Consider the following 25,937-nt stretch of genomic DNA (forward strand, 5'->3'; position numbering starts at 1 on the left):
CGCCAAACCCAAACCTCACACGCTCCAACCGCTGCCGCCCGCCTTTCGCTCCTCCTCCTCGTGCTCTCCTTCGGCATCCAGCGCGGCCCCAGCAAGCACCGTAGCCCACTTCCTCGCACCCTCCTCCGCCTCTTGTTCCCCCGGCGTCGGAGGCGGGTCGAGGTCCGAATCCGCCTCCTGCTCTTCACTCGACAACCCCTCGTCCTCAGACTCGCCCAAGCCAACAGGCGACCTCGGCGGACTCTCAAACAACAACGAGTCCCTCTTCCCCCTTCTCCCTCCACTGCCCCTCCCCCTCGCTCCCTCACCCTGAGCAGCAAGGGAAATCGCACTCGTACTCGCCGCCCTAGGACCCAACAAAGGGTGCTGGCTCGACGCGAATCGATACGTGACGCCTTGCGGAGTCGTCGTAACGGGCTGATGGAGGGGGAGGGCGAATGCACGGCCTGGAGGGGGCGATTGGAGCGTGAAGGGGCTTCGGGTGCCGGTGCCGGCTGTGGAGGTTGAGGGTGTGGGAGAGGACGAGCGGAGTCTGCGGGGAGTAGAGGATGCGGAGGGATGGACGGAGGATGGGCGGTAGAACCCTGCGCGACGCGGTGTCCAGGTGTAGGAGTTTGCGGCGGACGAGGCGGTGGAGATCACGGATGGTGCGGCAGGCGGAAGAGGGGGTTGTTGGAGTGGGAGGAAAGGAGAGGTCGAAGGAGGAGGCGAGTGATCCGAGTCTTGAGCCGTCCGTGGACGGTCCTGCGAGACCCTCGGTTCCTGCTCCAGCTTCTCCTCCCGCCGACTCTCCTTCACCACCTTCCAGACCGTCTCTTTTTCTGTCCGCCCGGGCAAAGCCCCAACAACCGGCCCGACAATCCAATCCCACACTACACTCTTCGCACCAAACGCGTCCCTCCTCAAACCCGTCCAGAGAATCAAGAGCTTGACGAGTTCCCAGCGCGCTTCGGCTGCTGCCATTGCGCGGACGGAGTATGCCGGTACCGAGGGCGAGGGAGAGAAAGAGGAGGGATAGGCGAAGTATGACCATGAGAGGGGGAGGGACGTGGGTAGGGGATCCCAGGGTCGAGAACGGGGTTGCGGGAAGGTCGAGCTTCGGCGAGGCGGGACGGAGGACGTAGGAGGAGACGCGATGAATGATGAGGGGAAGAAGCGCGGGAGGGAAGGGAGACGCGCGAGGTGAGGGGCTGGGTCGAGCGACGGGTACCGCTGGACGAGTTCGCGTGCCGCAAAGCGCGTCCGAAGGGCGGTGGGGAGGATGTACAGTCGCAGGAAGTGGAGGTAGGTCTGTCGGAAGGATCGGAGGGTGTCGCGCACGCGTGTTGGGAGGGTGAAGATCGAGGAGCGAGGAGAGGGGGCGGCGGTCGAGGGCGTCGTCCGCAGGCTGTCGAGGAGGGAGAGCGCCGCAAAGAGCAGCCAGAACGATAGCACGTGCTGCTCCTCGTCATCGTCTTCGCCCCCTGCGCCTGTTGCCGCGCGCTGTTCACGCTCAAGTAGCCTCACTGTCCGTCCGAGCGCTTCGCCGACTCCCAAGGCCCACAGCATTCCCCGCCACTGACTCCTCCATCTTATGACTGCCGACACGAGTCCCAGCAGCGCGACCAGGACGATTGAGCGCTCCGAGACGAGTCCCCACCGCAGGAGGAGCGCGGCCGGTTTGGACGAGAGCAGCCATCCCTCGACTGCTGCGACGCGCGGTATGACTGGGTCGGTGAGCAGGCGTGGTAGTGGGTGCGTCGGTGCGTGTGTCGCTGCGAACGACGCGAGTGGGAGGGTGGTCGACTGTTCGCCGGGTAGTCGATGAGGACGCGGGTCGTCCATTGATCCCGTTCCACCGCGTGCGGGCGGGGTTCGGCGACTCTAGCAGCCGTGTAGCAGGCAGTGCGTGCCTCTAGCAGCCCCAGCGAGTCCAGCAAGCGGTGTCGAGCGAGTGTCTGTCCGCCAACCTCCTCGACACGACTTTACGACCGCCTTCAAACTCGCACGGGTTCCATCCGGTCCCAGTGTAGCCTGTGTAGTAGTGCTTCATTAGTGCACTACACGCAATCGCGCATTTTCCCCGTTGGCGAAGAGGACCCCGCTCTCCGCGACGACCCTCGCCTCACGCTCTTCACACCACGCTCACAGGGCGAAGCCAGGGCTGCCCAGCTGCGAACAGACGCTGCTTCACTCGCAATGCTCCCACTCGGCGGCGGCGTCGCACCGGCGCTCTTCCACTCGCGACCCACGCCCTCGCCATCGACTTGCAAGGCCGCGTTCGAACACGACACGACTGCGACGGTGCTGTCGAGCCTGATCATCGCAGGACTCCTCCTCTCGTACGCACCGCAGTACATCCGCATCATCCGCCACAAGAACAGCGAGGGCTTCTCGCCGCTCTTCCTCCTCTTGGGCGCAACCTCGTCTGCCAGCTCGTTGGGCAACATCGTCACGTTGCAGTGGGGTCAGGTCGCCTGCTGCCAGTACCTGGTGCGTCATCGCGGTTCTTTTGAACCCGAGGCCGCGATTTGTTTGGCTGACCACGCTCTCCCTCTCTTCCGCTCGCGCTTCCGCCCTCCCCACATGGATCTGCACGCACACGCTTCGTCCTACTCCTCCTCGTACACGCTTCAATCACCCCAGTCCAAGGGCCAGTGCGCCGAGTCGGTCCTCGGGATCGCGCAGGTCTTCACCCAGTGGTTCTGCTTCTCCCTCATGTGCGTGCGCACACTCCTGCCTCTCCCCATGCGAAGCTAATCACCCTTCCCTCCCGCAGCTTCATCCTGTATCTCGTCTACTACCCCCTCAGCTCGAAATACGTCCGCTCAGTTCCTATCGCATCGTCCGCCCTCCCTCAACGTCAACGGAAACCCTTCCTCACCTCCCTCGTGCCCGACTTCATGCGCACCACGACTCCCTCAAACCTGATCCGTCCTTCGCGCTCCTCCGCCTCTCTCACAAGCGACGTCTCCTCAGCAGACGACGAGACAGACGACGAGCGCGCGTTCAATCCCTCGACTTTCCTCCTCCCCGGCCAACTGCGCAGGGGGGAAATCATCCTCTCTTCCGAATACCGCCACGCAGTCTCCCTCTTCCTCCTCACAGTCCTCCACTTCCTCCTCACCTTCCTCACAACCTTCATCCTCCTCCTTACCCTCCCGAAAGCCGAGACGCCGCATCAGGGAACGCCTTCCCCTTGGGATCCCGTGCCGGGCAACGGAGGCGGACGGGAACACCCGAGCGAGAGGGCGGTCAGGGTTTGGGCGACGACGTTGGGACTCGTGAGTGTTGCGCTCGGGTGTGCCCAGTATGCGCCGCAGCTCGTGCACACGGCGCGGAGGAGGCTCGTGGGAAGCTTGAGTATCCCGATGATGATGCTCCAGGTGCGTTCGGGCCCCTTTCGTCTGTCCCCGCCCTCTCGAAGCGCGAAAGACTGACTTGTACGTACCGGACTTGACCGCGCAGACCCCCGGCTCCTTCGTCTTCGTCTACACGCTCGCCATCCGACCCGGCGTAAACTTCACAGGCTGGGCAACCTACTTTGTCACGGGCGTCCTGCAGGGAACGCTGCTCGTGTTGTGTTTGGTGTTTAGGCGGAGACAAGCGAGGGAGGGGGTGGACGATTGGGGCGAACCGCTGCCTGGGCGGGAGGGAGAGGGGGAGCAGGGTGGGGCGAGGGGAGGGGAGAGGGAGAGGTTGTTGCGATGAGCGGGGGAGAGGATGGGGGCGGGTTCTTGGTTAATGAAGGCGGGCGCGAGATTTCCTCGCGTCTCACCGGTTCCCGGGTGTGCACTTTCGTTCGTTCCTGTTCCTTTGGGCTAGCGTAGACCCTGTACAGTCGTGGCTGCATCAAGGGCGTTCCTTTTCGCTCGTTCTCGCAGGAGCAGGGAAACTCGACGTCATATCCTCAATCGCGGTCGGCCCAGTCACAGTCGTGAGTCGACGGAGCAGTGTAGGCGATGCTTGATGCTGCCAGACCGCCGAACGAAGGAGACCTTGGCGAATCCTCCTCGACACACCTCTCTTACTCTTTGACGTCTCCCTTTCGCGCTCACAACGCTCAGGCTGGCCTGCTCAACCGACTCATCGACTCAAATTAAGCTTGCGACCACCCGTCCCGCCCCTCACACCGCGCCATGTCGCTCATCCGGCCCTTCTCCGCCCTCGACCTCTTCGACTTCAACGCCATCAACCTCGACGTCTGGACCGAGACGTACGGCGTGAGCTACTACCTCAGCTACCTGATGCACTGGGGTGACTTGTTCTCGTGCGTCTTGCCCTTCTTGAGCTGTTTGAGGAGGAGCAGGGCGGTGGGGAGATGAGCATTTGAAGGCTGATAGGCTTGTACGGGTGAAAAGGGTGGTCGAGTCGGCTGGTGGACAGGCAAAGTGCAGAGGAATCGGCTTGCAAGGCGCCGCAGGACGGGGAAGCGGGAGTAAGACGGCCGGAGGGTTCGGAGGAGGAGAGGGAGGGGGACTGATGGGTTACGGTGCGTTCTTCGACTCCTCTGGATTTTTAGTGAGATCTGAAGAGTGTGCGAGCGCCCGCAGTGATGGGCAAGACTGAGGGTCGAGGACGGGATTGGCAGTGAGTCTCCCTCCTCCAGCTGCGACCTCCTGCTCCTCACGCTCGAAGGAACCCGCTGACCACGCAGGAGTGATTCACAGTGGACACGTATCGGCTATTACCGTCTCGCCGCAACACCGACGACTAGGTCTCGCGAGCATGATGATGGACTTGCTCGAAAAGGTCTCGGAGCGACAAGAAGGCTGGTTGTGAGTCTCCTCCTCACACTGCGCACTCGCGTGACACCGTCGTTTCACGGCTCCTTGCGGCTGAATGTGTCAGGCGGAGCTGACCTGCGTACCTCTCGCAGCGTCGACCTCTTCGTCCGACAATCGAACAACCTCGCAATAGGTCTCTACGAATCGCTGGGCTACATGATCTATCGGAGAGTGCAGGCGTACTACGGAGGCGGGCCGGGCGAGAAGGACGAGGATGCATACGGTGAGTTCGGCTCGTCCTTGTCATTGCCTGATCTCGCGCACGCATTTCCGCTCTGCATCGAAGATCTTCGATGTGACGAGCCTAGCTGAGCTCTCGCTGGTACAGACATGCGGAAACCGTTGCCGCGGGATACGGACAAGCTCTCGATACAGCTACCGCGCGGCGCGAAGGACGGGCGAGACGTCGTAGTACAACCAGAAGACATCGTCTTCTGAGTCTGATGCTAACGCGACGTACCATAATCATTCCTAAGCTCTGCAGAGAGAAGCACGTTGTCGACAATCCCGCTCAGCCGTCCCTTCCTCCCGCAACCTTCGCCTTCAGATCCTCCTCGAACATAATCAGCGCATACTTGTCCGTCGACCTCAGCTTCGACAAGTCCTTGACCAGCCGCTTGCAGTTCTCGGCCGTCGCTGCGACTCGCTCGAGCGCCTTGTGGTTCTTGAATCCGAGGTGGGCGAGGTCCGAGGCGAAGATGGAATAGTCGACTGCTCCGCCGGTGTCGAGGGCGGTGAGGTAGGCGAGGAATGTGGGATCGGGCGCCGCGCGCGAAGGCAAGGGAGCGGAAGAGCTGGGCGCCTTGAAGGACAAGACTTGGAGCTCGTGCTCCGCCTTGACTTCCTGCTTGATCTCCGCGCTCGACGAGGAGGACTCGCTCTTGCGCTTCTTTGTCGCTGGCGAGTCGGACGACGTGCTGCTTCGCTTGCTGCCGCTGGCACTGAGGCGTTTCGAGGGGGAAGGCGAAACGACTGAGGACGGCGCGCGCTCCGGCGGCGCGAGGACAGCTTCATTGACGAACGCCAAAGGTGCCGGGTCTGAGGCAGAGGAGGACTGCGAGGCTTTGTTGGCTGTCTGGACGAGATCCCGGGCGACCTTCTTCGGCGTGACCGGCGCAGTCTCCTGCTTCGAGCGGCCAAGTGATCGGCTTTCAGCCACTCCTTCTAGGCTGAGACCTGGAGGCATACGCACCATTCGCTGGTCCCTTTCGCGCTTGCCGCTCCACCGTTCACCTTGTTGGCCGCGACTGTCGTTCCTTTCGCGCCCTTCCAGCTGCTCGACCTCGCCCTGCCCTTCACCTGCGCTCTCTGGCGACCAAGTGCGACAGACGCGTCTGAGACAGCCTTCGTGAGCGGACTAACGGCGGCGAGAGGGTGTGCGAGAGGATCAGAATCGGGAGAAAGCGAGTTGTCGAGGACGCCTTGAGACTGCACACGTCGATTCAAGCGTTGTCAGTGCCTCGGCCTACTCGACTCGGTGTTCAAGAACGCACCGGGTAGCCCTCGACGACCAGACCGTCCCCGAGCATCTTCTTCTCAAACTGCTTCGCCCGCTTGAAGCCGATCGCGACCCACACGTCCCAGATGACCAACTGCTGTTGAGACGATGCCCACCGCGTCACTCCTTCCCTCTTGAATACGTCCGCAAGCTTTTTGAGTCGCGCAAACTCCCTGAAAGCGCCCGTCCTCAACTCCTTCCGTACGCCAGCCATGTCTTCGCCGCAGGCGAAGCGGACGTCATCGGACAGCCTGGAAGCGGAGTGACTGTGACCGAAGTAGGCGTACGAGATGAAAGGGCTTCGCTTGTCGACGTCTTTTCGAGAGGAGGACTCGGACGGTGCAAGTGCACTTCCCCTTCGCCGTGTGTGCGCAGCCCCAGAACGTGTGGGTAGCCGGAACGTAGTTCGTGTCGTCCCAAGACGGTGCAAAGTCGCGGCGAGCTGTTCGAAGCGGCTGTGAGCGCTGTATGAGCCAGAGAAGGCGAGAGGACGCACTGGCTTCCTTGCGGAAGGCGAGCTCGAAGCAGGACTCTTCCGTGTCCCAGGCAGGAAAGCGAGAGCCGATTTGGATGCGCTGGGGTGGCTGAGCGACGGGCATAGAGCGAGGTGAGCGAGACGAGTGAACGAGCGGAAGGAGAGGAGGACGGCATCGCTTTGGACGAACTACGCAGTTGAGCATAGGATTCCAAGCAGTCTCAGATGTCGAAGGCGACGCTATCAAGACTACGAAACCGCAAAGCCGCCTCAACCCGCCGCGCCCCTCGCTCTCTCCCTCAAGTCCTCCTCGAACTGCATCAACGCCAACTCATCCGCTCCGTCCGGCTTAGCCAGCTTCTTGACAAGCACCTTGAGCTTCTCGTCCGTTTTGGCCCATCGTTCGAGCGCTGTACCGTTCTTGATGCCGAGATATTCGAGCGTCGGCGCGAAGGAGGAGTAGTCGAAGCCGCCGAACGGGTCGAGCGTTGAAAGGTATTCGACAAGCGTAGGCGCGGGGCTCGCTTCAGGCTCGCGCGATGTCGGAGAGCGAAGCATGGGCGGGATAGCGCCAGCTCCGTCCGCATGAAATTCGGTTGCGGCAGTCGCGATGCCCAACTCGGGCGACATCTCACGCTTAATCGCGAGTCCGGGCGGCGTCGGCGTCGGCGCACCCTCCCTCGTACGTGACGAGTGAGAGGACGATGTCGTGCGAGGCTGGGGACTCGCAGAGAGGCTGGAGAGCGAGGATTGGGCGGAACTTGGTGTTGTCTTCTGGCGCTCGGGGCTCGTAGGGGTGTCCTGAGCCGAAGTACTGCTCGCTTTAACCTTCTTGCGCTTCGTCGGGGTGACAGGCAAGTCCGTCTGCCAGAGTTGGGAAGGTCAGCGACAAGCGAGTCCTCTGCCTCGCCTATTTGGAGTGGACAGCGTGCGAGGAGTACTTTGACTCACGAGGTCGACTTCGACGACGCTCACGCTGCGTCGCTGCTTTCCCTTCATCTGCGAGACGAGCGTCGTCTTGTTCTTCGACGAAACGCCTTTTGGGGTTGTAGATGGCGAGTCCGGAGATTTCGGCGCAGCGTCCAGGCGGGCAGTCGCAGACGATGGCGGAGAAGGGGGATTGTTGAGCGGGCTGATCTTGGCGAGCGGGTGGTCGAGCGGGTCGGTGGAAAGAGAGTTGGTCTCGTCGCCGAAGATGCCGCCGGTCTGCGAACATCGTCCTAATGTCAGCGGATGCTCGTTCGTGGAATCACGCACGACGCACCGGATAGCCCTCAGCCGCACGTCCTTCCGCCAAGAGTGCCTGTTCGAACCGCTCAGCCCGCTCCTTGCCCGCCGCAACCCACACGTCCCACACAACAAGCTGCTGCGCGACATGCGGAGCCACTTCCGTGTCCGTCGAAGTCGTAGAGCCCCGCTTAGCTCGGCGTAACTTGACGAACTCGCTCTTCGCCTCTTCTTCCAGCTCGTCGCACGCCGCCTCGAGCTCCTTGCGCAGGTCCTCCCGCAGCGCCGGACTCATCTCGCACTGCGGATGCGCATGCTCGAGGCAGACGTCCGTCACGCGCGCTTCCCCGGTGGTGGGGTCCGTCGAGAGCGAGGCGGAGAAGGTGCAGAAGCCGTCGCCCTGCGCTGGCTCGTTGCAGGACCAGTCGTAGTGGGACTTGGTGTAGCTCTGGCGGTTCCAGCAGGGCTCGAAGTCTCCGGCGACTGTCTCGTGAGGCGTCAGCTGCGTTGCGAGGGGCGAAGAGAGAGGACGCACCCGCGAGACGACGAAAGGCGATCTCGAAGCAGAGCGAGTTCTCCTTGTCCCAGGCAGGAAAGCGAGAGCCAATCTCGATCGTCTGAGGCCGTACAGCAGCGGTCATGGCGTGAGGCGTCAGGAGCGAGTGAAGGGGAGGAGGGAGAGAGGCGAGGGTGAAAGCTCGCGGCTGCTCAGCGACGAGCGGCGCCATGCAAGGGCAATGGGAGACACAACAGCGACTCTGTCATCTATAACGAGTCTACACAGCCAGAAGGAGACGTCTCCGCCGACCTCTTCCTCGGCCCTTCCTCCCTCTCCTCAGAACTTGTACCCAAACTCGCGCTCGAGGTACTCCCGCATCGGCCCAGTCTCCATGTCCACCCATTCGACATCCCGCCCCTCCAGACTGCCCTTCCCCTCGTGTCCGCCTGTCGTATATACCTTCGCTCTTCGCACGTCCTGTCCCTCCTTCTCCGCGAACATCATACTCCGCCGCGCACCGCCTGTACCGGGTAATAGACGCGTGACAAGCCAGAAGGCGTAAAAGCTGCCGACTTCGTGGGTGGCGGAGAAGTGGTGTAGGAGGCGGTAGTCGAGGAGCGGGATGGAGAGGAGGTGGAAATGGAATTGGGGAGACCAGTAGCCGGGAGTCGAGTCGGTGATGGGGAGAGAGAGGGGAGTGTTGGGCGGAGGAATGAAGCGGTAGAAGGTCCAGCCTGGCATTGTGTCGATGGGCGGCGTCTGGTGTGGGCTGAGAGGAAGCCCCTCATTGACGATCTTGAACGCCTCATATTCGTTCAAGCCGAGTACCGTCTCGCCGCTCGAGAGCTTGACAGGCACAGGGCATCCCCAAGGACCCCATGCCGCATCGACGAGGTATCGCGCGTCGCTGCCTTCCCAGTCGGCAACCATCAGCTCATGCGTCAACGTGCCCCACTTCCAGCCGTCGGGGTGCGTCCGTGGGTCGTTTCCGAGCGACTTGAATGTCCGGCCGACGAGTTCGCTCACGCGGAAGCCGAAGAAGCGGAGGAATGCGGCGAAAGTTGGGTTGACGCTGCGAGTCAGAGCGACGACGGTCAGCTGTCGTCGGCAAGGAAGGAAGGACTGCGCCGATACTCACGCGAAGCAGAAGGCTCCCTTGTTCTCCGTCACAATCCGGTCGAAAGCCTCAACCCCCTCGGGCATCTTCAGCACGCTTGACAGCTTGATCGGCTTGCTCGGTCCCTCCCAGTCCTCGACGTGCATAGGCGTCGTGTCCTTCGGGATATTCTCGAGCTGACTCTGCATGAGTTTGGCGAGGAGAGGGAGGGACGGTCGCTCGTCGATGGTTGACTGAGGGAGCTGAATCCGTGTGAGGTACGCCTCGACTTGCTGGCGGGACAGCGTGATCTGCTTCCATGGGTCGAGAGGGATCCCGTCGGCCATAGTTGCGCTGCTTTGACGGAAATGAGGCGGAGGTTGAGGGAAGACGGGGAATCGAGATGGTGGGCGGGACAAGCGGCGGGTAGCCCGGTCTAGCTTGAGAGCGTCTCTAGGAGTGTAATAACCGGCGCACAGAGCAAATGAGCGGAACGAGCGTGTGGGCGCTGGCAGAGGAGGTCCGGCGGGATGGCGGCAAGTCAAGTTGACCTTGAACCGCTCACTCCGCTTGACTTGGGGCTTGCTGAAGGATACTCAGCCGAGCTACAGCTGCTTAGGATGGCGTCTACGAAACAACCGGCGCCGCGCACGCCCCCGTTCTCGCTCACGCCTCCTTGAAGCCCTTTCTTGCTGATGAAGAACGGCTTCGTGACAGTCGCCGCTTGAAGGCTGCAGCTTGCTTGTGCAGACTCACAGATGCGCTCGATAGACACTACGTGGGTTCCGACGGCACGGCATGTCCTGTACTCGCTCCTGGCGACGTCCGCGACCGTACTCTTCCTCCTCGCGACCACCCTGCTCGCCTATGAGCTCAAATGGACCGTCGGATACAACAAGCCGGTGGTGCGTGATCCTCGAGCTCTGTTCCCGAGGAGGAGCCGGTACATACTCTCATCCCATGTCCTGCAGCCCGCTCTCCTCACCTGCTCACTCCTCACCGTCGCACACTGCGCCTGGTTCCTCCGCCCGATCGATGCGAACGCCTCGACAAAGCGACGACGTCTCGCCAGTCTGCAGCTCGAGCTGGTCTCGCTCGCCGGATTTGCGCTCTTCACCCTCGCCTGCGTTTCCCGCCTGCACGCCTCGACGCCTGGCCTGTTGAGCTCTTGCGGCGTGCACTTCATTTGCAGTGCGCTGCAAGGCTGTCTCTCGCTCGGGTGGCTGTGCGCACGGTTTCCCACTTCCTGGCGTCGTCCTCATTGACCTCGTTCTCGCAGGTCCTTCCTCTTCCTCGCCCTCCTCTTCGCCCTCCTCCTCCTCTGCGCCCTCTACCATCGCCGCCGCAACCCACACTTTACCCTCTTCCGCGAACCCTTCGTCGCCTACGACTGGGCGATCTACTCGCGTCATTCGGCGGGAGGGATCTTGGGTCCGGGTCCAGACCTGGCGCAGGTTGGGCGGTCGAATGGCTAGGCGAGCGTGACAGAAAGGATGGACTTGCTTCGATGCGGTGGTAGGAAGAGCGGGTGAGTGTTGTATCGAGCCGGTCAAGTACGTTTTGCTTGGGAAGGTCCGGCTGTTGCGCTACAACGTCTCCCTTGAGCGCTAGGTACCTCGGAACCGAGCGCTAGCTCTCTCACCACGCTATCAACTGCCTATCACCTCCAGCGGCGACGTTGCTGTGTTCCAACCGCCTCCGCCGTCGTCCGCGGACCACCCTTGCCCTCTTCACCTCACGCTCCCGCTTCATCGCTCGTTCCGCTCGCTGAAACCGCTCAGAATGCATCTTCCCGACCCGAAACACCGTCTGTGCGTCCCTCCGAGCCTCTCCACGCCGTTCCGAGCCGACCTCGTCTTCGTCGTACGCAGCCAGTTCCCCGGCTTGCCTGGCGTGTTCGGCTGGATCTGCATCGAGGGCGAGCCGCTGGAGGTGTACGACGCTACGGAGGATGAGAGCAGGACGGTCGCGTATGTCGAGTCGAAGGACGACGTCAAGTTCTCGGTCCACTTCCTCGACACCAGGAAGAAGGCGCCGGAGGATCCTTTCGTTGTGCTGATTGATGTCGATGGAGCCAAGCGCGTGCCTCACCACTTCTGAGTGCGGGGCGAAGCTAAGCGGACTTCCACAGAGCGAATGCAATGGCCTTCCCCATTACAGACAACGATTGGGACGGCAATCTCGACGACAGCTTCCCGGGTTTCGTAATCCACAACGCAAGTCCAGATGTCCATTTCTATGAAGCCAATCTGCTGAACTTGCCCACTGACAGACCAAGTTCCGCCCTTTTGTCTTCCGCAAACTCGTCACGACGGATCAAGCGCAGGAAGCCTGCAACGACCGGGACTTCGTGGACAATCTCGGCACTATTCAACTCAAGATTTGCAGGATCGAACACGTTCGCCGTATTGCGACTTGCTACAAGGCCAAAGCTCCGGAAGGCCGCATTGTCGACGAGCAGAAGAAGAAGGCGAGGCTGACGCATCAAGTCGCGCATGTCCTGGCGTCACCCTTTAACGAGCAAGAGTTGATTCTGATCATCGCCCGACAGCTTCGGCGACACTGTAGACAGCCGCGACGGCGACGCAGTAGATGCAAGTACATCGACAAGCCTAAAGACCCCCTCTCCAGCCTCATCTTCCGTTACCGGTCAAAGCGTGCGTCGTGACTCTCACACGCTCGTCCGAAGACGCGGCACTGATCCGTATCGCCTTAGTCCTTTTGCAGATCGAAGGCCATGCCCCCGGTTCGCCCGTCTCACTGCGTCGCTCTCGATGCCTCGACGCTCATCTCCTGCTCTACAGATCCCGATGCCGACAAGAAGGCCGAGCGCGCGAAGGAACGTCACTCCCCTTCTCCTAGGCTCTCAGCCGATACCGACGACTCCCTTCCTCCGCAGGTCGCCCGCCGCCAGCTCGCCGACAAGCGCGCCGAGCTCGAGATGCTCGAAATCGAGAAGCGCATCGCCAAGGTCAAGCGCGAGATCCTCGTGCTTGAGGGCGGCGAGGAAGTCGACGACCCGAAGAGGAAGCGCGTCAAGTTCGAGGAGGGCGTCAAGGACGAGTCGGAGGCTGCCGGTGACGGCAAGAAGGAGTCGAAGGAGATGGGCAAGGGTGGGAAGAAGGTCACGGTCATCGACCTTGACTGAGGGCGGCTGCGTCTCTTTCGCATGTTTTCGTTCGTCCCCATCTCTCGCGCTTGCACTCGCTTTCGTACTCCCCGCTTCACCCACTTGGTCACTCTGCATTGTTCAACACGGCCTCGCAGACTGAGCAGACAAGCGGGCGCCGTTCGTTCATTGCAAGCCGAGGTCCCGCACTACATGCGCAAGTCCGCCTTTGCCTGCTGCCTGATCGTCTCCAAGCACCGGTGGAAGGCTGCGCGCATGCTCGCCTGCTCGAGCGGACTGAGAGACGGCAGCTGAACGGCATTGACGACGTGCTGAATCGTAGCCGTCTCGAGGGCGAGGAGGGCGGCAAGGTCCTCGAGCGTCGAGATGCCGACGTGGGCGAGGAAGTCGACGACGAGCTGGAGCTCGTGAGCAGGGACGGCAGGGAAGATCGAGTAAAGGAAGGCGGTGACGTCCTCGACGTGAAGCGGCGTCGGGATGAAAGGAGTCGAGGCCGGGACGAGAGCGGCGTGCTGGACGGGCGGCTTGTCCGCCTCTCGCTTCAACCGCTTCGACGCGATAGATGACCCTTTGCGGCTCGACAAGCGAGGCGAGGCTTGCTCGTCAACGGCGACCTCGTCAATCTCGTGGTTGTGTACGAGCTCGCTCGACGTGATGCGCCAGTCTCCCTTCTGGTCCTGGTCAGCGATGATGCAGACCTTGCACTTGCCCTGCTTCGTCTGCGCGTAGCGGTGATGACCTTTTGCGCAGATGAGGCGCAGGTGCTGCTTGTCGGAAGCGTCGCTCTTGCGGTGAATGGTGAAGCCGCGCACTTGAGCGAAGGCGTAGAGGTGAACGAGGAGCTGGCGTGCATTAGAGAAAGTTTGGTGCGAAGGAAAGGCGACAGGACCCGTCTACACGGCCGAACAGCGAAAGTCAGCTAGCGGGACTTTGGACTCGAGGCGAGGGCCGCACCTTGACGAGTTTCAAGACCTCCTTGGACACAGCAGCCGCTGAAGGGTACGCCACGCTCCTGGATTTGCCGGCCTTCCCCGACCTCGCCGCCTTGCTCGCAAACGAGGCACCTTGGGTCTCGCTGTCGTCGTCTTCTTCGGCGTCTTCCTCGGACTCGCCGTCCTCGTCACAGCTGTCCTCGTCTGTGTCGTCCTCCTCGTCGCTTTCCTCGGCCTCGCTGCCCTCCGAGTCGCGGTCCTTCGAGCCGCCGTTGGGTTTTACAGGGACCCCGGGCCGTCCCCACCACGTCTTGCTCGGCAGCTTCTTGCCCTCCGCAATCGCCTCCTCCAGCTCTTCAATTTTCCCGAGCGTCCAGGCGCGCGATTCCCCCGCCCGGTCCCGCGCTCGACGAACCGTCTCAGGGCAAGAGTGCGAGAGATAGCTCGTCGACACCTTGACGGCGCCCTTTGTGCCCGCCGTGGCAGATGCGTACAGTCGGAAAGAGCAGGGCGCGCCGAGGCCGATCCTGTCCGCGCGGCATTCGTCACAAAGCCTGCAACGCAAGATGGCGCTGGTGGTGCTGCCTGCCGGGATCTTGACCTCTATGCCGGCGGCGACTGTGTGTACGTGCACTGTTAGTACCATCAAAGGAGGACGGAGGGGCCGTACGCACGAGCTGCGCGGTGGCAAGCCAGCTTGAACTCGTTCAGGGAGGAGAAGGTGTCGCCAACCCGCGGGAAGGCCGGAGCAGTCGAGGTGGACACGTGAGCGGACTTAGACATCGTGTGAGTGCAGAGTTGAGCAAGCGGGAGGCCAAAGAGCGAGACGAGCGAGGAGAGTGAGGAGAAGGAGCAAGAGACGCGATCCCGGCGAGTCCGCGGACCTCGATGACGACGAGAGCGAGCACGAAGCATACGAGCGAGCATTGCAAGGCTTCAGTCCTTGAATGAACGACACAAGCGCGCTGTTGCGGGCTTACGCACGACTTCTGCCAACTTGCGAAGGTCAGCGCACGAAGAGCAAGCGATCCTCCTTCGTTTCAAGCGTTGTCCATGCTGTACGCCCTCAAGAGCTGGAAGAACAAGAAGGCATCCTCGGCAATCTCGTCTCCCTCCCGGTACGCGAGACCCTCGAGAAAGCCGGGAAGAACCGAGTCGCCCTCGAAGAGGAGGAAGTCGGTAAGCTCGCTGACTGAACGGACGCCGGCACCGACGAGTTGAGAGGCGAGGCGAGAGGTCGAAGCGGGCGAGAAGTCGGGGATGAGGAGCGAGATGAGCGCTTTGAGGTCGGCGACGAAGGCGAGAGCTGGGAGGCGCGCCGGCGCGGGCTGGCTTTGCGGCTGGCGGGTGTCGAAGTGGAAGCGGGGATGCTGAGGCGAGGGGAGGGGCGGAGGGCTGAAGAACGAAGTCGTAGCGTGCGAGTTGCTCGGTCCGGCGAGCGGCGCAGAAGCAGAAGTCGAGGCGGCGGAGGGCGTGGCTTCAGGCTCGGGTTCGTCTACGTCGTTCGGCGGCGCGAGATCGTGATTGTGGCGAAGAACGACCTTGCTGAGGCGGTATGAGCCGTGGGCATCGCGGTCGGCTTCGACGACGCAAGCACACTTGCCCTGCCTCGAGAGCTTGCTGCGGTTACGACCCCTGCTGCAGCCAATGGCCACCCATGAGCCGTCTTTACTGCATCTGCGACGGTGCATGGTGAAGCCCATTTGAGCTGCGAAAGCGTGAAGCTGTACGGGCAGGTCGCGTGCGGAGGTGAAGGTGTCGCCGACGGCGGGAGCGGCGAGGCAAGTAGTCTGCGTGCCAGACGGGATCAGCGGGACGAGCGACGGGCGGTAGCGCAGTCGTGCGCACCTCAGCAACCCGCGAAGCATCCTCCCTCACTTCCGAGATCTGCGGCCACTCGAAGGTCTGCCTCTTCGCCGCGCTCGTGCTGACCGAACCCTCCCCGCTCTGGTCCGCATTGTCCTCATTCGATTGCTCCATAGCGCCTTCGTCATCGCTGTTAAAGCAGCTGGAGAGGAGAGACAGGCCCGGCTCGTGGTAGTCGACCGCGGCGCGTGAGCGGAGGGAGCGGTGGGGCGAGCGTTGCTGCTCGTCGGCTTCGGCTTCAGATTCGTCGCTGGCGTCCTTATTGTACGTGTCAGTGCGTTCGGAAGATTGGACGGGTCGAGTCGACCCAGGCTGCTTGAGCTTCGCCTCGAGCTGAACGATTTTCGACCTAACCCACGCTCGAGCAGCAAGCCTCCTGAGCATGCGCACCTCCTGCGAGCATGTGTGCTCCTCGTGAATCTGCGTGACGTGGACCTGGGTTCCGCTGCCGCTGTAGAGCAGCCTGAAGGCGCATGCTCCGCCTCCCTTCGCTGCGACGCGGCAGCCCAACTCGCCGCAGAAGCCTCCGCCGTGCCGGACCGCCAGCTCGTAACCCTTCGCCACTGCGGAGAAGACGCGAGTTAGCGCGACGGTGCGCAGGCTAATCGCTGGGTAAGAGAACTCACAGCAACCCTTGTGCACGGCGAGTCGGAGGGCCTCGGGAGACGCGAACTCGGTGCCCGGGAGCGGAAGGCAAGACGAGGACATGCTTCGGGTAGTAAGAGAGCCTTGTAGCAGCAGTCCAGCGGTGTGCAAGCGAGAGGAAGGAGGGAAAGGGAGCGGAAGAGAGGTCCGGCGCAGTCCGCGGATCCAGCTGACGTCGAGGGGAGGCGTCAGAAGCAGCTCTACCAACTGCTAGCAAACTGCTAGCGTTGCGCGCAGACGTCTGGCGAGCCCATCAACTCCAACGAGTCCCTCAGACCACCATGAAGCCAGTCTGTCGCCGTCGAAATCCTCCCTTGCTCGTCTCAAGGCCGCTTCGAGCGTATCAACGAGCTCGACCATGCTCCAGCAGTTCATGGCGTTGCTAGAAACCGTCAAGCAACGCCCCTGAACGGTTGCCAGCCCGCTTGACCTCCCTTCTCCTCCTCGTCCTCGTGCCGTCACCGAACTCGCTCACAACGATGCCTGATCCCGCCAAGCAAGATCCGCCCGAGCTAGCACACCACCTGCCACTCCTCCTACGCCACTACTGCGCCCTCTCGCCCTCCTCTCCCATCCAAATCCCTTCTCCTCCCTTCCCATCTCCCCGAACCCTTTCACTCCCCCAAACGCAGCAATACCTTGTCGAGCACTTCTTGGGACGGACTGAGTCTGACGAGGGAGCGAGGAGCTGGAGGAGGGCGTTTTGGAGGAGGGTTACGAAGGGGATTGAGGCTGGGTTTGAGGAGAGGAGGAGGGAGGGAGATGCGGAGCGGGTGGAGGATGAGGTGCGTTCGCTTGCTTCGCGAGGGTTCGCAGAATGTTCTGCTTGGCATACTGACCATACTGGTTGAGCAGGAAGTCCACCCCGACATCCTCGAATCCATGGTCGACTTCCTCTCGACCTCGTCTTCAACTGCCGAATGCGACGCTCCGGGCGTGTCGACTCGCACATACTACTGGGGAGACCTGTCTGAACCTCCTGCAAGTTGGCGAAGTATCAGGTCGAAGGAGGAGGGCAGGATGATTAGCGGCGGTTCGTTCACTTCCTTCCCTTCGCTCTTGCGCACGGAATGCTGACTTTGTTCCTCGGGATAGGCACAACTGGCTTGCGAACATGGTGCGCTCGCTCATGCGGCGATCAAATCACATTGCCCTGACCGTCATCTGCGCAGGCAAGCCTGTATCGCCCTCTCGAACCATCTCCTTGCCAACCCCGCCGCGGTCCTCTCCGCAAACCGGATCCTCGAACTTGGCGCTGGTGTCGGCTTGCTCTCGCTCGTCGCGGCGCGGATCAAGCAGGATGCGCTCGCGGAAGGCGGGACGGAGGAGAAGAAGCGTATCGTGGCGACGGATGTGGACAAGAAGGTGTTGGAGATGCTGCGAGGTAACATTGCGCTGAGTGAGGCTCGTGACGGCTTCTGACGTGCTGCTGAGGGTCTGCTAACATGTCTTTGCGGCGCAGACTCGCTCGACGACCTCGTCAAGGCAGAGTCGCTCGACTGGGAGCTTGCATCAGATCCAGAGACGGGGCAAGACACCTTGCAGGCATGGAAAGACGCTGTCTTTGACGGAGGAGGTGGCGCAGAGCTGATTATCGGCGCCGACATAGTGCGTCCGCTCTCTTTCGCTTTCAAGGTGCTCCTCGCTCACACTCGTGCGTGCAGGTCTACGATCCCTCCCTTGCTGGACACCTTGCAGCAACCCTTCAGTGGCTGTTACAACGAGGTAGCGGCGGCAAGGCGCCTGAAGCGTTGATTGCTGGGACGGTGCGGTCGGAGGAGACGTGGGCGTTGTTCCTTGAGGAGTGCCGTGAGTCTGCCTGCGTTCGCCTACGACTTGGCCATGTACAGCAGGTGTACGAGACTCCTCTGACGCCATACTGACGCCCTTCGCCCACAGGATCCAGCCAACTCGTCGTCGAAGCCGTTCCGCTCCAGACTCTCCCGGACCAAAGCGGTCTCGTCGGCGCAGAAGGATGGGTAGGCGAGGGCGAAGTGCGCCTGGTGCACATCGTAGCTGCCTGAGCCGCGCAACTTGCATTTTCACCTCGTCCTCGTGCAAGACGCGTCTTGTCGCGTTCGACTTGTTTGACCAACTTCGTCTTCCTCACACACGACCTGCTGCTGCTTGACTGGCTTGAATCGGACTGTACTGGACCCGCGACACTCCTTTGACTGACCCACATACGCCCACACGGCACACACCCTCTCGTCCGCGACTCCTCTCGACCCCCCCAGCACCGAGCGAGACGACCCTCGCATCGCACATCGCACGACCCGCCAGACAGTGCCAAGCCAACAGACAACCTCACAGACTCGCCTCACATCCACCATGACCCGCGCCGTCGCCCTCCTCGGCGTCCTGCCCGCCATTCGCAAGGGATTCCTCACGACTCTCATGCTGAGCGGTGTCTTCGACATGGTCGCTTCCATCGTGCTCCTGAGCTACCAGCTTGCATTGACGGTGCGTAGGCGCCCGCTTCAGACCGGAACTGGCATGCTGACAGTTGCGTCCGTCGCGCACAGGAGGGCTTCCAACGAGTCGTCCCCTCAATCATCGTCACCTCCTTCTTCTGCGTCGCCTTCCCCGTCTGGTTCCTCTACTCTCGACCCTACTCGATCCGTTTGCCGGGCGGAGCGGATGCAACGGCTGGCGGGACGAGGGACAAGGTCGCCAAGTTCTCGAGATCCATCGCGGCCGAGTTGATCTGCCTGGCTGGGACGGGTGTGTGGGTGTTGATTGCGGTCAGCAATCTGCATGCCGAGTGAGTCTCGAGTTCAGTCGCCGGGGTGAAGCGGAACTGACGCCTCGCCTTTCGCAGGACTCCCGGCCTGATTTCGCACTGCGGCGGGTTCCTCATCTGCCGCATGCTCCTCGCCGTCCTCTCCTTGACGTGAGTCGCTTCTTCTAGCCAGTCACTACGCGCGATACTGACGAAGCTCAGATCTCTCAGCTGGATGTGCGTCTCCCACCCCGATCGCGCAGAAGCGAAACGAGACTAACCAACTCTAACCGCAGATGCTTCCTCTTCCTCTGCTGCTCTTTCGCCTACCTCCTCATCGCAACCCTCTACTTCACCGTCCGCCGCGCCTCTCCCCTCCCCATCTTTTTAACCTCCTTCCTCGCCGTCGACTGGGAACGCTACTCCGGGCGCCCGGTCAACCGCGCACACACCGTCCGTCGGCCCAAGAAAGGGCGCGAGAACGCCTCGAAGTACCCTGGTAAAGGACGAGTCCTCGAAGGCGAAATCAGCGACGACCGCTTCAAGCGCGACGGATCCGAAGCGCCTGTTTTCCCCAACTCGTCCAACATGACCGACTCGATGTACGCGACCGACTCGATTCTCAATGCTAGCGTGCTCAATTCGACGGGCGCGCTGGACTGGGACGTCCAGTCGGGCTTTTCGGCGGGTACCAGGCCGAGTACGATGGTTGGAGTGTCGAGTGGGTTGGCGAGCGAGCCCGCGACGCCGAGGGATGCGGTGTTTGTGTTGATGGACGACGAGGGGGCGGAGAAGGCGGAGAAGGTTGAGGCTGGGGAGAAGAAGGCGCTTGAGGAGGAGAAGCGAGAGGGAGGAGGCCGAGTTGGCTCGGCGCTTTGAGCGGTTCTCGTCCCGCAGCGTTTCCTTTCGTTCCTCCCACACTCACGCTCGCTCATTTGAAACCCACCTCTCGCATTAGTCGCATCTGCTCGTCGTTCACCGCCTGGAATATACCCTCATTACTCCTTCTCGGGCGCTTCGGTCCGCTTGCTCTAGCTTGGCATGACCTGTGCTGCACTGTTTCTTCCCGCAGCAAGTCTCTCGACATCTTGACAGACTGCGAGTCGCGCGACCTTGACTTCCGCTGGTTGACCTTGTCCTCCTCACTTTCGCTCCTCTCACAGCTGCTTCTAGCTCGCTCGCTGCATGTCTAGACCGTTCTCGCCCGACTCGCTGTCCGGCAGCAACGGGGAGTCTACCTCGACGCCATCTGCCGCCTCTCGACGCATCTGCCGCCAGCTTGTCGTTGAGGCGGAGACACAGGATGAGGGTGTGAGGGTGACTCTGTACTGCAAGGTACGCATTGGGAGCAAGGTATGAAGCTACTGAGCTAACGCGCGAGTCGCTCGCAGGTCTCCCTCCCCTCGACTGCCTCTTCATCATCGCACCCCCACAACCTCCTCACGCTCCTTCCCTCATCGCGCTTGACAGCCAGTTCAACCTACTCGCTACCTCTCCAAGACGATTCTCCCGAAGCGCTGGCCGCCGCTCGCAAGATCGGCATACTCTCCACGACTTCTAACGAACTCTCGCTTGTCCAGAATGGCTTTGATAGCCCGGGCGCTCGGTCGCTCCGTCGCAGACGAAGCTCTGCGGCTTCGGATCTCCTCTCAAGGATGAACGGCACCGAGTCGGACGAGCGGAGGGAAATCGAAGTCGTCCAAGACGGCGAGCGAGTTGCCCTGCGCCTGATGCCTGAGGACGGAGCGGTTGTTTCCCCGCCCTCTGGCTCGCCTGCGACTGAGCGGCCGACTTCAAGAGCGGGAGCGGCGACACCCACGCAGGCCGGGCAACGGAACCTCGAGTTTCTGGTTGTCTTGACGCTCGAGGTGGAATTCGGGAGGCTGCGCTTGCCACGCTTCGCCCATACGGTACGCGTTCCGCCTTTACCGCCTTCATTTGGTTAACTGACATTACTCGACCGCAGATCACTGTCCCTACGCCCCTCTGTCTGCGCAACACTCTCTTCTTCGACTTGCCTTCCCCTCCGCCTTCGTCTGCATACTCAACTTGGGACCTCTCCGTCCGACCTTCGCTCAGCAACGCCCAGTCGACATCTCATCCGGCTGTCAATGTCGAGGGAACCCGAATCAGCGGAACGTTCCCGACCACTTCCTCTGTCTCGCTGCGATGGGCGCCTCAACTTGCCGACGGCATCGCTTCTCTCGTCATCAAGCGCGCGCTTCTCGAGACGAGCTGGAAGGTCGACGAGAACGGTGCCGCGACAGCCGAGGTCGAGGTGTCGGGACACTTCGAGTACTCGGGCTTGCGGGAGAAGCAGTGGATCGAGGTCGAGGTCGGCATGCCCTTCGTCCAAGCGGAGGGGTCGCCGTTGGATATCACGGGGTGCATCGCTTCGGACGGCATCACCTCCATCCTCGACTGGGAGGTCGCCCCCGCGCCCAACTCGGCGGCACCGTCACCTCACTCGACCAACCAGCTCGACCTGCCCGTGAAAACGCCACCTGAACTTCCGTCGCTTCCTCCTCTCATCCGACAACCGACAGAGTCCGGACTGTCCGACTCGGCTGCCTCGGTTCTTTCGACCAGCGCGTCGACCTCCTACCCCTTCACGCCAACGCCAGCCCCTCGTCGCAAACGTGTCTCGAGCCGTACATCCGACCCGCGACCACCAAGTTGGACTTCTCTCTTCGACACCGCACCGCCCGCTCCACCAGTTCTCGACACCAGCTTCTCTACCGAATCGCCTTCTCGGGCCTTGCCTGGGCCGCGAGTCGTGAAGGAGCCGAGCCTTCTGCAGCAGGCTGCGCCGTTCGATCCCGAGGCGAGCGCGATGGACATGAGCTTCGAGGTCTCGTCAGTGCCGTCGACCTCGAGCGACCTGCTCGACGGACCTGCGGTGCAACCGACGCTGTCAACTTCCGCTAAACAAGCCGTTGAGCGGTCTGCGACCTGCCTCGTTCGTGTTCAAATCGACCTCGGCCCGTCACTTCGCTCTTTCGCGTCTCTTCCGACTACCGCCGGCGATGACGACCTCGCACCCGCCTTCTCCTTCGCTCTGGCTCTCCACTTCTCGTCCTCCGCCCTCTCCGCCGAAACCGCTCCCGACTCGTCAGTCCGCCTCGTATTGCCCTCGATCACGCTCCCTAGCGCCCAGCACGAGGAGAACGTCGTCTCCGTCTCTTCGACCTTGTCTCATCGCCTCATCGAGCTCGTCTCCCCTCCGCCCGTCTCTCCCGATGAGACTGTTGAGCCGCCGATGTCGCCTCTGCCGGCCAGCAAAGGCGTCGCGCGTTGGTCTACCCTGCGCACGGGTGCAACGCCGACTGGAACTGCGCCGCCACCTGTCCAGGTGGACATCTTGTCTGCCGACGCCTCCCTCGCCGAGAGAGTCGACACTCCGCCCGCACCGTCGCCGCTCGCGTCGGATTGGACAGGCGCAGAGGCGGACTTTGCGGAAGGTCTCGCGGCGTCCGCTCGGGAGGACGAGACGGCGGACCTTCTGGACGAGCGAGCACCTTCGCCGTCGACGGCTGCGCCCTCAGTCATCGAAGTCGAGGCGCCTGTAACCGTTTCGACTACCGACGAGCCGCCCTCGGCTTCCGTTGACGACACGCCGCCCACGACGTCCTTTGACGACACGCCGCTCGCTCACGTGAACGTTACGATAACGCCTGTTCCGCCTGCTCCTGGACACTCGCTCTGGGAGTACTACTACGAGTTCGAGTTCACGCCGGCGTATACCGGAGCCATCGCGAGCGAGCGATCAAGCGCAGACCTGACCGCTCTCGCCGCTTGGAACGAACAGGGCGAAGCTTGCCTGGAGACCGAGCCGTCGGAGGCGCAGGATGCGAAGGGTCAGCGTTTCCGGGTTGAGCGTGCGCGGCGACTCGTATTGGTCGCGCATCACTCGGATGGCGTGCGACCAGGGCTGGGCAGCATCTTGCGACTCGAACGCCAAATCGTCAAGCTGTCGGTAGAGCTCGTGCCGCTCAAAGGTGGCTCTTCTATCTATTTCTTTCCTAGCTAGTAGCTGACTGTCCCTCCTCTGCAGGCCTCATCTCGGAACCCCGCCGCGCAGAAGCCATCTACGCCTCGCGCACGAGCACCAGCCTCGTCCGCTTCTGCGTGCCGTCTGGCGCCCCTCTCGGTCCCTTCTTCACGTTCAGGCGCGCAAAAATGGCTGGAACCCACCGTCTCGCCGTCGCACCGGAAGCCTGGACTCTCCCTTCACTTCCAACGCGCCTTTGGCAGCTCCTCATGATTCTGTTCGCTCTCGGCATTTACTACGCGATCTATGCGGCCACGTCGACGCCCACCTTATCGCAAGGGCTCTCGAGGCGCCAGCTCCGCACCACATCTGTCGACGCAACTCCCGCCATCTCAAGCTCTTCCGCCATGACATCCTTCCTCCGCACGCCGCATACCGTCACCACGACGGCAACATCGACTTCAACCATCATCTCTTTCATCACCCATACACCAGCATCGACTCCGCCTGTTGTCCACACCACCACCCTGTATCGCACGACGACCATCCGCCAAGCCACGCCCGTCACGCCGACCGCACCACTCGCCTTCGATGACTCTCTCCCTCCAGCAACGTCGGCTACCATCATTCCGCGCCGGGAGCACTCGCTCGCGCGGGAAGACGCGCACTCGCTCGTCGAATCGTTCCGTGTTTGGCTCGAGCGGGTCAAGCTGGAGGTGCGGCTGCGCTGGCGCGACTTGTTGGCCTTTGTTATGTAGAGCCTGTAGCTCCCTCGCGCAACGAAAGGTGCCGTCAAACCCGAGTTCAGCATCGCTTCACCGCTTGATCCTCTGCAAACGACTCTGAGACGGTCCTCCCAACGCTGGTACTCGTGCACGTTGCTGTGTCTTGTCAGGCCACGTGCTATATCCTGCACACATTCGCACAGTCTCTCCTGGCGTCTCGCTCTCGTCTCCACCGCACACAGCCAACAAACTCCTCCTCCCGAACTCCCCCTCACCGCAGGCGCTTGCAGGCGCTGACGAGCCACGAAGAGCACTGCGCAGCTGCCGAACCATGACCACCCTGCTCCAGCTGTTGAGGAGCGGCCTTCATCCCGCTCGACTCCCCTTCCCCGTCCCTCCCGCGCCCGAACTTGACGGCGTGCCTCAACCAGCACCTACAGTGAGCTACGATGAGCAGTGGATGCCTCGTCACATCCTCCAGATCGACTCCCTCGTCTCGCTCGTCACGGACTCGTTGCTCAACGGCGTCTCCAACCGTCTCACCGAGCTGGGCAAGGCAGACCCAGTCGTGCCAGCCGAAATTCTGCAAGGTTTCGAAGCGGGGTTTCGGTGGTTCGCGCGCCGCCTCGAGTTGGTGAGGAAGGAGGACATCCGCGTTGCCGTCGCCGGGCTTATGCAACCGTTGCTGGATCTCGTCTCCTTCATCGACGAGGTTCTCGAGCTCCCGACGGACTTCAGCGATGCAGCCGTTTCCGTCGAGCAACCTGTCCCCATCCCGCTCACGAGGCACTCGGCGCTGCTCACCGACGTCTTGCTGGTTCGACGAACGGGCGACTTCCAAGGTCGCCAATTCATGTCGTCCGGCACGATTGAGCGTCCGCCCCTATCTCAAGCAACTCCCATGCCGCGTCAGCAGCATTCTTACCGCCTGACCGCGCCTATCTCGTACGAAGAGGGAAGCAGCGGGCGTCTCCAGCGACTCGACACCCTCTTGCGTAGACCTGGAGGACTGGCCTTTAGCAGGGACGAGTGGGATTCCGAAACGGAGGTGTACACGCTGGTCTACCAGGTGCGCCGTTCCTGGAGCCAAATACGACCGTTACTGACGACCTCCTCCTCAGGCTTCGCTTGCGGCTCAAGCGTTCTCGCACCGCATGTTCTACTTTACCGACGCATCGGCATTCTCCATTGCTTTCAACTGCTTCTTTGGCGACACTCGCGTCATTGCCATCAGTCCCCTGCACACGCTTCTCCGACCTGCTTCCGTCGCACCCGAAGCACAGCCATCGTTTCTCGTCACAATCCTCACTTCTTTCTTCCCCGAGTACTTCCCTAACGACCTCTTGCGGGACCTAGTCGTCGAGAAAAAGTCGACGCTCACGGCATCCTGCCGACCAGGTCCAGCTGGCTCCCCCTCATGGAGAACCCTCACCTTCCGCAACATTCACCACTTGGCGACGGCGGAGTCACGGTGAGTGGGACAACGGGACTAGGCGGTCTGTTTGGGGTTGGACATCCGCCTCCGTCGCTGAGTGGGCAGCTTGTACCGGTGCGTCCGCTCGACGTAGCCTCGTGAGAGTCGCTCACGCTTCCGGGATCGCAGTTCGACTTTCTCGCTCGCGACCCAATGTACCGCACGCCCTTCTACTGATTCAAGAAGGTCGATACCCCATCGAATCTCGGTTCGCTCGCTACCCCTCAACCGTTCGGACCTCCCCTTTCACCCGCGCCGCCAGCAATCCGCTTCAGTCGTCTCGTCCGCCGGGGTACAACCTCCGAGGTCTGGCAAGCCAAGCTCGGAGACTCCCGACTCGTCGTTAAGTACGTTCAGGGCCAGCTTCCCTCGGCGGTCCAGCACCTCTCGAACGATCGCGACATCTTCGCGAAGTACAAGCCGGCGATCGACGAGGTTGCAGTTGGGTTGGAGGGTTTGTGGCAGTCAGAGATTGGAGACGTCGTTGGAGTTGGTCCGTATGGAGGCCAGAGCCCTAGGGAGTGGAGTGACTACACGCAAGAGCAGCGGTGCGTCGTACTTCTTCCGTCTGCCTTGCCCGGTACTCACCCCGTTCTCCGGCAGCCTTCAAGTCTTCTTCAAGCTCCTTATCCTCCACCAACAGATCGGTCTCATTCACGGCGACGCCAAGCCTTCTGCGACAGTCATCACGACGTCTCCGTCGGGGTCCGACTTGGTTCGCTGGGTCGACTTCGGCGCTGCGACCGAGCATGCGGAGGCCTGCGGCGGATTGGCGTGCCGAGAGCTTCGGCAGTGCCTCATGTCGATGCGCTTGAGCGGCGAGATGTTGGACAAGCTCAGGGAGGAGGTTGAAGCAGCTGGTTTGGTTCTGTAGTGTCTCTCCAGCAGTGT

The 25,937-nt window shown here is 61.9% G+C and overlaps 14 protein-coding genes across 14 annotated transcripts; 8 read left to right on the forward strand and 6 right to left on the reverse strand.

The window, feature by feature from the left end:
• Nucleotides 1-15: 15 nt before the first annotated feature.
• On the reverse strand, nucleotides 16-1,824 carry RHTO_03228 (uncharacterized protein; the record flags this gene model as incomplete). The annotated part of the gene is made up of 1 exon (XM_016416899.1): nucleotides 16-1,824. One exon carries the CDS (start codon nucleotides 1,822-1,824, stop codon nucleotides 16-18), a length of 1,809 nt encoding a protein of 602 aa, XP_016276618.1.
• Nucleotides 1,825-2,178: 354 nt separating this feature from the next.
• Nucleotides 2,179-3,690, forward strand: RHTO_03229 (Cystinosin/ERS1p repeat protein; the record flags this gene model as incomplete). Its single annotated transcript, XM_016416900.1, has 4 exons — nucleotides 2,179-2,472; nucleotides 2,626-2,699; nucleotides 2,759-3,365; nucleotides 3,448-3,690. The coding sequence occupies 4 exons, from the start codon at nucleotides 2,179-2,181 to the stop codon at nucleotides 3,688-3,690; spliced, it is 1,218 nt and encodes a 405-aa protein (XP_016276619.1).
• Nucleotides 3,691-4,118: 428 nt separating this feature from the next.
• On the forward strand, nucleotides 4,119-5,204 carry RHTO_03230 (peptide alpha-N-acetyltransferase; the record flags this gene model as incomplete). The annotated part of the gene is made up of 6 exons (XM_016416901.1): nucleotides 4,119-4,249; nucleotides 4,341-4,471; nucleotides 4,533-4,569; nucleotides 4,650-4,757; nucleotides 4,859-4,989; nucleotides 5,095-5,204. 6 exons carry the CDS (start codon nucleotides 4,119-4,121, stop codon nucleotides 5,202-5,204), a joined length of 648 nt encoding a protein of 215 aa, XP_016276620.1.
• Nucleotides 5,205-5,277: 73 nt separating this feature from the next.
• RHTO_03231 (uncharacterized protein) lies at nucleotides 5,278-6,863 on the reverse strand (the record flags this gene model as incomplete). Its single annotated transcript, XM_016416902.1, has 6 exons — nucleotides 5,278-5,892; nucleotides 5,959-6,065; nucleotides 6,125-6,194; nucleotides 6,260-6,515; nucleotides 6,616-6,706; nucleotides 6,761-6,863. The coding sequence occupies 6 exons, from the start codon at nucleotides 6,861-6,863 to the stop codon at nucleotides 5,278-5,280; spliced, it is 1,242 nt and encodes a 413-aa protein (XP_016276621.1).
• Nucleotides 6,864-7,009: 146 nt separating this feature from the next.
• On the reverse strand, nucleotides 7,010-8,607 carry RHTO_03232 (uncharacterized protein; the record flags this gene model as incomplete). The annotated part of the gene is made up of 4 exons (XM_016416903.1): nucleotides 7,010-7,603; nucleotides 7,691-7,945; nucleotides 8,004-8,449; nucleotides 8,502-8,607. 4 exons carry the CDS (start codon nucleotides 8,605-8,607, stop codon nucleotides 7,010-7,012), a joined length of 1,401 nt encoding a protein of 466 aa, XP_016276622.1.
• Nucleotides 8,608-8,801: 194 nt separating this feature from the next.
• On the reverse strand, nucleotides 8,802-9,908 carry RHTO_03233 (arylamine N-acetyltransferase; the record flags this gene model as incomplete). Its single annotated transcript, XM_016416904.1, has 2 exons — nucleotides 8,802-9,537; nucleotides 9,604-9,908. 2 exons carry the CDS (start codon nucleotides 9,906-9,908, stop codon nucleotides 8,802-8,804), a joined length of 1,041 nt encoding a protein of 346 aa, XP_016276623.1.
• Nucleotides 9,909-10,319: 411 nt separating this feature from the next.
• RHTO_03234 (uncharacterized protein) lies at nucleotides 10,320-11,036 on the forward strand (the record flags this gene model as incomplete). Its single annotated transcript, XM_016416905.1, has 3 exons — nucleotides 10,320-10,466; nucleotides 10,533-10,786; nucleotides 10,841-11,036. The coding sequence occupies 3 exons, from the start codon at nucleotides 10,320-10,322 to the stop codon at nucleotides 11,034-11,036; spliced, it is 597 nt and encodes a 198-aa protein (XP_016276624.1).
• Nucleotides 11,037-11,343: 307 nt separating this feature from the next.
• On the forward strand, nucleotides 11,344-12,709 carry RHTO_03235 (uncharacterized protein; the record flags this gene model as incomplete). Its single annotated transcript, XM_016416906.1, has 5 exons — nucleotides 11,344-11,372; nucleotides 11,433-11,643; nucleotides 11,834-12,218; nucleotides 12,278-12,307; nucleotides 12,366-12,709. 5 exons carry the CDS (start codon nucleotides 11,344-11,346, stop codon nucleotides 12,707-12,709), a joined length of 999 nt encoding a protein of 332 aa, XP_016276625.1.
• Nucleotides 12,710-12,879: 170 nt separating this feature from the next.
• Nucleotides 12,880-14,406, reverse strand: RHTO_03236 (uncharacterized protein; the record flags this gene model as incomplete). The annotated part of the gene is made up of 3 exons (XM_016416907.1): nucleotides 12,880-13,584; nucleotides 13,646-14,241; nucleotides 14,298-14,406. The coding sequence occupies 3 exons, from the start codon at nucleotides 14,404-14,406 to the stop codon at nucleotides 12,880-12,882; spliced, it is 1,410 nt and encodes a 469-aa protein (XP_016276626.1).
• Nucleotides 14,407-14,663: 257 nt separating this feature from the next.
• RHTO_03237 (transcription factor, FAR1-related domain-containing protein) lies at nucleotides 14,664-16,197 on the reverse strand (the record flags this gene model as incomplete). Its single annotated transcript, XM_016416908.1, has 3 exons — nucleotides 14,664-15,413; nucleotides 15,472-16,052; nucleotides 16,116-16,197. 3 exons carry the CDS (start codon nucleotides 16,195-16,197, stop codon nucleotides 14,664-14,666), a joined length of 1,413 nt encoding a protein of 470 aa, XP_016276627.1.
• Nucleotides 16,198-16,613: 416 nt separating this feature from the next.
• On the forward strand, nucleotides 16,614-18,158 carry RHTO_03238 (nicotinamide N-methyltransferase, putative; the record flags this gene model as incomplete). The annotated part of the gene is made up of 7 exons (XM_016416909.1): nucleotides 16,614-16,919; nucleotides 16,990-17,167; nucleotides 17,230-17,251; nucleotides 17,307-17,533; nucleotides 17,597-17,742; nucleotides 17,799-17,943; nucleotides 18,034-18,158. 7 exons carry the CDS (start codon nucleotides 16,614-16,616, stop codon nucleotides 18,156-18,158), a joined length of 1,149 nt encoding a protein of 382 aa, XP_016276628.1.
• A 307-nt stretch (nucleotides 18,159-18,465) lies between these two features.
• On the forward strand, nucleotides 18,466-19,735 carry RHTO_03239 (uncharacterized protein; the record flags this gene model as incomplete). Its single annotated transcript, XM_016416910.1, has 5 exons — nucleotides 18,466-18,597; nucleotides 18,660-18,898; nucleotides 18,956-19,027; nucleotides 19,079-19,093; nucleotides 19,153-19,735. The coding sequence occupies 5 exons, from the start codon at nucleotides 18,466-18,468 to the stop codon at nucleotides 19,733-19,735; spliced, it is 1,041 nt and encodes a 346-aa protein (XP_016276629.1).
• A 306-nt stretch (nucleotides 19,736-20,041) lies between these two features.
• RHTO_03240 (uncharacterized protein) lies at nucleotides 20,042-23,605 on the forward strand (the record flags this gene model as incomplete). Its single annotated transcript, XM_016416911.1, has 4 exons — nucleotides 20,042-20,191; nucleotides 20,248-20,766; nucleotides 20,823-22,854; nucleotides 22,911-23,605. 4 exons carry the CDS (start codon nucleotides 20,042-20,044, stop codon nucleotides 23,603-23,605), a joined length of 3,396 nt encoding a protein of 1,131 aa, XP_016276630.1.
• A 298-nt stretch (nucleotides 23,606-23,903) lies between these two features.
• On the forward strand, nucleotides 23,904-25,920 carry RHTO_03241 (uncharacterized protein; the record flags this gene model as incomplete). Its single annotated transcript, XM_016416912.1, has 5 exons — nucleotides 23,904-24,641; nucleotides 24,694-25,043; nucleotides 25,113-25,121; nucleotides 25,322-25,594; nucleotides 25,650-25,920. 5 exons carry the CDS (start codon nucleotides 23,904-23,906, stop codon nucleotides 25,918-25,920), a joined length of 1,641 nt encoding a protein of 546 aa, XP_016276631.1.
• Nucleotides 25,921-25,937: the final 17 nt, after the last annotated feature.

The sequence above is a fragment of the Rhodotorula toruloides genome (genome assembly GCF_000320785.1).
Source record: "Rhodotorula toruloides NP11 unplaced genomic scaffold Scaffold2, whole genome shotgun sequence".
NCBI classification, from domain to species: domain Eukaryota; kingdom Fungi; phylum Basidiomycota; class Microbotryomycetes; order Sporidiobolales; family Sporidiobolaceae; genus Rhodotorula; species Rhodotorula toruloides.